Source organism: Chenopodium album, chromosome 8 (assembly GCF_948465745.1).
Source record: "Chenopodium album chromosome 8, dcCheAlbu1.1, whole genome shotgun sequence".
Taxonomy (NCBI): domain Eukaryota; kingdom Viridiplantae; phylum Streptophyta; class Magnoliopsida; order Caryophyllales; family Amaranthaceae; genus Chenopodium; species Chenopodium album.
Genome location: NC_137841.1, coordinates 7,744,210 through 7,754,736, shown reverse-complemented (window position 1 = coordinate 7,754,736; position 10,527 = coordinate 7,744,210). Strand labels below are relative to the sequence as shown.

The 10,527-nt window shown below is 31.4% G+C and overlaps 1 protein-coding gene across 1 annotated transcript; it reads right to left on the bottom strand.

The window, feature by feature from the left end:
- Window positions 1-586: 586 nt before the first annotated feature.
- Window positions 587-2,064, bottom strand: LOC145642704 (uncharacterized). Its single transcript, XM_081693876.1, has 2 exons — window positions 939-2,064; window positions 587-885 (listed from the first exon to the last, which is right to left on the bottom strand). Exons 1-2 carry the CDS (start codon window positions 2,062-2,064, stop codon window positions 587-589), a joined length of 1,425 nt encoding a protein of 474 aa, XP_081550002.1.
- Window positions 2,065-10,527: the final 8,463 nt, after the last annotated feature.

The window sequence follows — 10,527 nt, the reverse complement described above, 5'->3', positions numbered from 1 at the left end:
GGGTATTATATGGATAGGCTCGAGGGAAATTAGGGGAAAAAATGGGGAAAGATGAATTAAACGTTACGTGACCGGCACATGACTAGGTCAACGCCGGAAAAATTAAGTCAACTCTCACTTTCCGACCAAGGGTAGTATCTTACAACATTTAGCTTTATAAGGTAGTTTTTTACAACATTTTTTTTATAAGGTAGTTTCTCGCAAAAAAAATGCTTTAAAAGGTAGTTTCTCACAAAATGTCCCAACTAAAAAGATGAAGGTAGTATATCTAAATGGTTAATATTGATTGATAATTTTCTAGACAAACCCTACGCTAGAATGTTGCCAATTCATGAAACACAATTCTTCAATGGTGCCAAAGATGATTAACAGATTGATTGATATTTTCATAAAATACTTTCATATACCATATAATTTAACCTTATTCTAATTCCTGATACTTACTATGTAATTTAAAGCTCGTTCATGTTTATGTATTTAACCAGGGGCGGAGCCAGGATTTTCAAGTCCTGGGGGCCGGACTTGTTAAACAAGGGATTGATGGAAAAAAATTAAAATGTACTAGTATTTTATTGTTACAAAAAAATTAGTTGAATCGTACTCTACGATTTTTCATGGTAGCAAAATCATCAATCAAAGATTCAACACTAAAATCTACAACAATCTCTTTTTCTATGTATACAACCAAAACATCTCTAAGAAAATCATCCTCCATTTTACTCCTTAGTTGAGTTTTGACGATATTCATTGCAGAAAAGGCACGCTCACAAGTTGTTGTAGAGACAGGAAGAGTTAGCACAAGACGAATCAATCGATCAACAAGAGAAACGTAGACGATTTCCCTGTTGTAGTTAACTCTTGGCAAAGATGTGATAAGGTAGATAACTTATCGAATTGCATATTTACACAAATATCCAAGTAAAAATGTTGCAACTTACATTCAAGTTGATATTTTTCTTGTTCAGAGAAGTCTTCAGGGTAATGCTTTTGCACCAAGTGGCATATTTTATGAACATCAAAAGACTTAAAAGAGTCTTTAGGATCCAATGTTGCACTCAATATAAGAAGATCAATCATTTGTTCATCAAACCTATTATTAATTTCTTGTAGTTGTGAATCTGAAGCTGCAATAAATAAATCAACTCGATAATGATGCTCCATTGTTATTTTTCCACCTTGACGAGAACGACCTTTACCGGCTGTGTAAAGAGTAGTCATATCTGGAATATCAACATTATTCTTCTCACAAAAAGACTTAACCTTTTCAAATAAATCATCCCAACTAGTCAATCTAAAATTTTGTATCAAGTCTTTTGTTGTAGAAACAAGACTCATAGCATTCACTATATCTTGACCATGCCGTTGTAGAGCTTGGCATAAATTAGCAGTCACCCCTAAAAGTTCCCTCATCAAGTGTAAAATAAAAATGAACTCAAAGGACATCAATGTATCATAAGCAGCATCAGCATTGGCACGTTGTTCAGAATTTCCTTCTTTAATAATGGATAAAAGAACACTACATGTAGAAGAAAATGTCCTTACTAAACTGTTGATTGAATTCAAATGAGATGTCCATCGAGTATCAGCAGCACGCTGCAAGCTCCCTATTTGATTCAATCCTCGCCCAGTTTGAACCTTGTCATTAGCAATCTTATTTGCTAAATCAGCTTTTTGTGCAGCTTGTAACTCATCATGTCTTTTGGAAGATGCATCAACTATATTGACTATAATTGCCAATTTAGTGAAAAATTGTTGTATGGGAATCACTTCTTTTGTAGCTCCAACCAAAGCTAATTGAAGCCGATGAGCAAAACAATGAACATAGTATGCATAGGGTGAATCTTTCAATATTAAAGCTTTCAAACCATTAAATTCCCCTCTCATATTAGAAGCTCCGTCATATCCTTGACCACGAATATTTTTTGGGTTCAAGTTATGATAAGACAAAACTTTATATAATTCTTGTTGCAAGGTTAATGATGAAGTGTTTTCCACATGAACAAGATCAAAAAATCGTTCTTTTAAAATTCCATCATGATCAACAAACCTTAAAACAATTGTCATTTGTTCTCTTAATGCCCTATCTTGCACTACGTGAAAAAATAAATTTGGCACCGGTTCAAACCCGGCCTAAGGCACCGGTTAGAACTGGTGCCAATTTGGGGGGTGCCAAAAAGGGGTTTAAAAAGGCACCGGTTCAAACCGGTGCCAAAAATGGGTTTAAAAAAATGTGGAATTGTTTTTGGCACCGGTTAACCGGTGCCAAAAGTGCCAAATATTAAAATATTTTTTTTTATTATTTTTTTTTAGAACAACAAACAATTAAAAATCGACTTAAATTATTTAGAACATCAAAATATAGATCGAATTTCAATCAACATAATAAAAAATTTACAATATATAATCAAAAGAATTTTACAATATAGATCAATACAGTAGTAGTACAATTACAACATATAAAAAAAAAAATTTCGAACGATTAATATAATTAAGCTTCCATCTTGCTCAATATAAAAAAAAATTTCGAACGATTAATATAATTACAACATATAAAAAAATTACAATATAAATAAAAAAATAAACTCAATATTCTTGCATCTTGCTTCTTCCATTTAAGATCTAACTCAAGATACCTGCACCAATTAAAGCAAAAAAAAACGATTAATATAATTAAGCTTCCAAAAAAATTAAACCCAGAAAAAATAAAAAATAAAATCGAATAAAATGAATATAAAAAATAAAATCGAATAAAATAAAAAAAATCGAAAAATAAAAAAGAAAATCAGTTGGTAAGAAAAAAAAAACCCAGAATATCATTTAAAAACCAAAATCGAAAATCTGGAAAAAAAAACTCAGAAAATAAAAAAAATTCGAATTTAAATCGAAAAGTAAAAAAGAAAATCCCAAAACAAACCCAGAACAAATCTTGCATCTTTAACGGATCTAAATCAAGTAAAAAAATCAACAAACCCAAAAACGCATGCATTAACCCAGAAATCGAAAAACAAAATCAAAATAAAAAAAAAAACCAGAAATAGAAAAAAAAAATCAAAATCGAAATAAAAAAAATTAACCCAGAAAAATTCACAAATCGAAAACACCCAGAAATCGAAATAGTTGAACTCGGAAAAAAATTGAAATCGAAAGAAAAATAAAAAACCCAGAAAAAAAAAAAATTTAAAATCGTAGCAAAAAAAACCGAGAAATCGCTGAAAAAAATAATCAAAATCAATTGAAAGAAGAGTTTGAAATAAAAAAAAATCAAAATCGAAAAAAAAACTATTAAATTCGATTGAAAAACCTCAAAATCGATTGAAAAACCTCAAAATACGTGTTGCATGTTGTTGTCTTCGAATTTGTTGGTGGTTTTCGAGTGATGATAGAAAGGAGGAGGAGATCCAGAAAGATAAATGAAGGAGAGGAGAGGAGAACGGCGACGCGAAAGAGTAGGAGAGGAGAGAGAAAGAGGAGGAGGAGGAGAGAGAAAGAGGAGAGGAGAGAGAACGACCGAAACATTTAGGGTTTGGGGTAGTTATAAGGGCGGTTTTTTTTTTTTATATTTAACTGAACCGGTTCGTAAAGGCACCAGTTCAAACCGGTGCCCTTTTTATTTTTGGCACCGGTTTGGGCTGAACCGGTGCCTTTTCTATTTGTGTAAAATTGCGCCCAATTTTGGGCCGGTTTAGGGCACCGGTTTGGCCTGAACCGGTGCCTTTATGGGGGTGCCTTATTGTATTTTTCTACTAGTGTTGAGATTCATCAAGGATGACACAAAATTTTGATTCTCCAATTTCCTTTCTTATTTTATCTTGCACTTTTTGCGCTCAAATTTGCAAAATCTCCTTTTGAATTGTGGACGACGTATATGAAGCATTCCCTAAAAATAGTAGTGTTACTTAAATGATGTTTGGGATCGGAGCATTGAATAAAAATACAAATCCTCTAGAACAATTTATAATGAGTACCTGGAGCATTTTGCAAAACGACTTTGTTCACATCTTTGTTGTATGAGGCTATAAACTTTATTAGCTCAAGAAAGTTTCCTTGATTCTTAGAGTTTACACTCTCATCATGGCCTCTAAATGGACAATTTTGCAATGCTAGCCAAGGAACTGCATCAATTGAAGTTTTTAACCGCAACTTGTTATTCTTAATCTCTTCTTCTGTCTACCCTAAAAGTGCTGGTTCAATATGTTGATTTGTATTCAACAAGTCATCACACGCCTTTTGATTCTTATTGTGTTGGGAATTCGGACCTTTTCCCATATGATTCAAAAAGGAACAACTCTTTCCACTATTCACTTTTTTCCAATTAGTAAACCCATCATAGGTAAAACATCCGGTTGCTTTATTTGTAAAAAGAAATCATGGAAAACAGAATGTCGCATCTCTTGATGGAGAATATTCTAACCAAGGAAATTGTTTAAACCACGTTGATTGAAATGAACGACGATGTTTTTCTGGCCTAGAATAGGGATAATCATTAATGGGTTGAAACGCTTTTAGTCTCAGATACTCCCTCCTTATTTGCTCACGCTCATTGGGATGATAGTCACTAATTTGTTTGCGTAGTCCGGGATCACGCTCAAGAGTACATGAGGTATTTTTATCGTTAGTTTCAAATCTTGGAACTCTTTGAGGGTTATCAGTTTCGGGAATTGAAGTACCAGATCTTTTTTGCCCCTCAAAATTTGTGTTTTGCTCATTATCATCACTCAAATTACTTTCGGGATTCAAATTTGCCTTTGAAGTGGAACCCTCTTCTTGTTGATTATTAACTTTTTTGTAAAAAAAAATCTAGTGTTATTGATTTCATGATTTAACCTATATCAATACAAAACAACAACTATCAAATTAAGTAGCATATAACCCTAAAATTTGATCTAATGGTCTATTCAATAAATTAAAAATTAGCCAAAATTATTAAAGGAGTATCATCACCTAACCAATATGACAGGCTTCATTTGTTGTATCATATGTGTCTTCAATACCATATATAATAATATCTAGGGGGGCCAAGAGTTAATAATCAAGGGCCGCAAATCTGGGCCGGGGAGGCCGGGCCTCCATCAGCCCCCCCCCCCCCCCCCCCCCCGGGACCTTTGCCCTTGAATTTAACAAATGATCCGAGTTTAAACAATTTTTGAAGCTTGTTTAATAAATGAGCTTGAATACGAATATAGACATGCTCTTTCATATAAGTTCATGAACATCTTATTTATTAATGTTCATGAACTATTCGTTTTTATTTATGTTTATGAACTACTCGATTGTGAATCTATGTTCATGAGTTGCTTACTCAATATTTACATTCATGAACAAGCTCCATTATTGCTCAATTCTATTTTTACAAATTTATGATACATAATCTAAGAGGACAATAAAGTCAACGAAGCAGCAAATAATAAGCCAAAAGGAATAAGATGGGCCTAAGATGCGATATCTCAAAGATGCAAATTTAGTTCTTGTAAGTGGAATGTAGCTTTGATATAAATTGTCACTAATAATCCTCTATAAATTTATGATTAATTCACAGTTGTTAATTTATTTCTTAAGTTTACAATAAAGATTTAATTACTATGCTTATTTTGAGATTTTTAAATGTCAATAGTACAAAGCTTGTTTAATACTTCCTCCGTTTTTTTTTTAGATGTAACACACACTTTTTCACGGTATTTAAGAAATGTGGGGTTCACATGATATAATACACTTTAAAATGGAATGAGTGATTGTTAGGAGTGTAATTTAGTGGGTCATGTGCTTTAAATAAGGGAAATATTATAGTTTTTCCCTAAAGTAACTTTTCTTTTATAGTGTGTTGCAAGTATTGTGACATTTCCTTTTTAGGGAAGTGTTGCAAGTAAAAGAAAACGGAGGAAGTATTAAGTTCGTTCATGAAATGTTTTTTTATCATATCGTTTGATAAACGAGCCATTCACAAACTGTTTACTAAAGGAGCTGACTTCAATAAGATTTTGAGATGAACTTTTACAGAATTTTGAAAGTTTGGGATTGTGGTCTGACTCACCTCAGGAAATAAACATGAACTTGAATAAGATAACACTCGGTTGTCTCGACTCATTACAACCGAACTACTTCTATCAAGTTGTACATAGCATGTAAAGGAGGTAGTACAATAATCCCAAGAAAAAAAATACCGTTTTGAACATTTACTGAATCTCATGAAAATACAATCATATACTTCTTACCATTATAGAAAATAGTAACTTATGAATTCTATGTACATATAAATATAATCTCCTTAGGTAAGTTTTTTTATAAAAAAAAAAATCATGGAAAGCCAATAGTAATTTTTGTTGTCTATATATACAACGGAAAAGTAAAGTCAATGGTCATATTCCAACATAAAGTCCCTCTTCACAACAAAAGTGACTTATAAGAAACTTTTTCATCACTTTGAACATATAAGGTCTTTCTTTGAAAAAAAAAGTTAATATATAAGCACCTTTCTACAAATCTATACTAAACTATTAAAAGGCGTTCCTAAGAACGTTCGCGTGTCACGTAAACCCTCCTTACTACGCCACGTCATCTACTCAACTATTCATTATGTCAGATGGCTCTCGTTCCATTTGTTTTTCATTCCATGTCATGCACTCTTCATTATTAAAAAAAAAATTCTCCATAAGAATTAAACCCACAACCTCTATTATTCTAAAACTAAGTATTTTACCACCAAGCTATGTTGTTATTTATGCAATCTTTTGAATAAAGAAATTCATATTTAGCAAATGACAATATGAACAACATATTTAATTACAAGAAAATTAAATCATACATTACAACGTATTTTAATGTTCAATTCCATGTAATTATCCAGGGCATTGCCCGGGCCCAAAAAGCTAGTTAATCTATAAAAAAAACAGCTACATAATTTTGAAAAATTAGTGCACAACATATTATTGATAATGAAAAAAAAATCTATTCAAAGTAGAAACATACAGGCCATGCTTGTTCCATAAAACAAAATATATATATAAAAAAAACGTTGTGTCGAAAACCAAGAACAAAAATGAGATCAGACAAATTCGATGGTACATATTGTATTTTTATAAGAGACAAGGGTGGATGTTTAAATAAAGAATTTTTGTGAACAATTACCTTATGTATATACATATCAAATCTTACGAAAAACTATCTTATAAATGATTCATTTTCAATTATTTTTTCTCCTTATTCCATCCAACTTCTCAATAATCCCTTTAGAACATCATCGCTCATGGTATAAAAATTTATACCATTCTTCTCTCTCTACCACTTTCTCACTCCTCGACATCATTTATACCACAATACACTATACTTTCTCCAAAAATTACCTCACCCATGGTATAAAAAAAGTTTACCACCGTACTTTCTCTCTCCTATATGTATTAATTATACAATTAATTTAATTATAATGATTTTTTTTATCTATTGTTGGAAATAATTAATTATGTTTGTAAAGTTAATTAAATAAAATAAGCAATTTAGGAAATAAAAAGCGAATTCGAAAAAATATATAAAACTATATCAATATAGTCGTCTATGTTTAGGTCTTGAAAAATTATGAACAATGATAATTTTTTCATAATTATATACTTTATAATTTTGTCTTAAAATGCAATTGAGAAAAAAATTATAAAATATACATGATAATCAAGCCACATGGCGTGACCTGGTTGGTTTATGTTACACAGGGACCAAAGCAAATGTTTACCATAGGATGGTATATAACTATATACCATTCCATGGTATACTTTTACACCACCATTGTAGTAAAAATTATCATATCTATCTATATATATACTAAAATAACAACCGTTGTTATCATCATTGCCTACGTGTCACTTTTTTGTGTAATTTTTTCCCTCAAAAATGCAAGGATGATGTCATATTTTTTTTTCCCTTTTTCAACTACCCTATTTAACATAACTTTGAAAATATATTCCATTTGAATTTTTAAATTTTGGATTTTCTACACATCTATTAACTATTACTAAAACAGAAGTTGCTAACACCACTATTGCCCACGTTTCGCTTTCTCAATAAAAAATTTCCCGCCTAAATGCAATGATGATGTCATTTTTTTGTTGTTGTTGAGAAAGCTATCATGTTTAACATTTTTGAAATTTAAATATTAAAAACTTTTACATTACAACTAAAATCTATCAATTTATCGTATGAAATTGAAACAATTTTAAATATCACACTATTAAATGATCTCCTACATTGAACTATGAATTAGACACACTAAACAGATACTATATCATAATTTTGATTAAAATAAAAAATTTTAAAATTTTAAAATTACAAAATATACAAATTATTATTTATTCATGTATAATAGCAATTTATTTATTAAAATGTACAAATTAAAAATAGGCTTTATATAAACCGTGCATCGCACGAGTTCTAACCTAGTTTTGGATGAATATTTACACCGTGGTATAAAATTATACCACGAGTGTTGATGCTCTTATAACTCCTAGTTCCCCTTCTCTTTTATGCCCCTCCTGATTTAAGGGAATAGTTAAGTGGTAAATGATTAGGAGGGGATTTTTTAAGGGGTAGTAAGTTTAGATGGGAAACTAATAAGGGGACTAGTTTTTAACAGGTTTGGTACTTGGGAAGTTTATTCTTGTGTTCCGTATTATTCATAATTTCACAATCATTCTTTTTCTTAAAAATTATTAAAATCTAATTAATCCCAATAAAATCTTGAAAGCTAAATCTAATTACCAAACATGAAATATATCCCAAATTATCAATCCTAGTAAAGATAAACATCCAACATTTATCAACAAATCACATGAAAATACAATTTAACAACTTAGATGATTGAATATATACTACATAATAATCTAAAAATTCGTCGTAAAAGAGAGAGAGAGAGAGCGCATTAATCAGGGGCCATGTAAAAAAAAGAGTTGAAATTCGAAATTGAAAAAAATGAAGAACACGAAAGGTAAAAATTGCAATAAAAAAGAATTAAAATAATTTGATATTGAAAAAAGTGAATATTTTTTTTTATAACCATAAATTAATATTAAAATTACAGTAAATATATCATATTGAAAATCGAAGTTAACAAATTATTGATGAAAAGAAAAATCATAATTCATACCAGATTTAAAAGCAAATTCGAATTTAGATTGCAATATCATGGCCATGGATGGTACTAAGGAAGAAGAAAGAGAATATGGGAAGAAGAGAGACACTAGGTTAGACATGATTTTTTTACTAGGTAATTGTTACTCAAGGGGGGGGGGGGGGGGGTGGGTAATATATTACCCTCATTTGAGGGGTAGTTTTTTTGGGCCCAACATATTAAACTCAATCCAGGCAAAGAGTGAAAGCCCATAATTACATACTTACCCTTTAATTTTTACACCCCATTTCCCTCAATCCATGCTACTTCTTATTGTTAAATTAAGCACATGATAAGAACTTACAATATTCAGGTTTTATAAGGTAGTAGGTTTTATGGGAAATTGTTTTGTGTACCCCTATCCTAAGGTTTTAAAAAATGCACCGTTTACCCTTAAAAACTTTCAAATGCACCATGTACCCCCTGAAGTTTGTAAATAAATGCACCAAATAACCCTAATCCTCTAACAAATGCACATATCATTGACTTATTAAACTAAAATCATGTCCACACACTGACTCACTTTTAGTACTTTATAGGAAATTTTGTCTAAAACCACCCATTAAATAACACTTTTTGTCTAAAACCACCAACAATAAAAATTGTTGCCTAAGACCACCCAAATTAAAATTTTTGTTGTCAAATTAATGCCACCGATCACAAGAAATTAGACCTTGACTAAATTTTCTGGCGTTGCCCTAACATGTGCCTTGCATGTGACTTCTTTTTTTTCCCTTTTTTTCCCTCTATTCTTTCTCCATATTCTAAAACCCATATACTCTTAATAACTTCATCATTCCATGGCCTGACTCCTAACCTTTCTTCAATTTCTACTCCTCTCACCCCACCCTTGTTTGTCTTTAATTTGTTGATTAATTTAATGTTCTTTGTTTCCTTCTTGCCCCAAATTAAAGGAACTCAATTCTTTAAATTAAATAAGCAACAAATGAATTCATATTCTACCTTCATCATCACAACCATAGGTAACCATACGACAACATCATTGGCATAAGGAGCTACTTGGTTGGTCATGGCTTCCATGGAAATCATTGCTGATTGTTTGTAAATCTAGGGTTTGGGTTGTGGTTCAATTTCGGGAGAAAAAAACAATTGGTACAATCATTTGGGTAATTGATTTTCCATCGGAGCGTACCTCGAGCTCTAAGTTCTCCATTGAAGCCACCTCTATTTCTATGTGGGGCTAATTTTCGGGTAAGATCGTGGCATGGGTAATGGGTAGGTGGGGTTGATTTTGTTTGGGTGACATGTTTTATCGAGGTGGGATACAAATTAGGGATAATTCAAAGGGTGTTGCTCCTATCCAGCAATGGGTGATAAGAATTTTAGAACTTAAGAAGTAAAAATGGAGATTAAAGAGA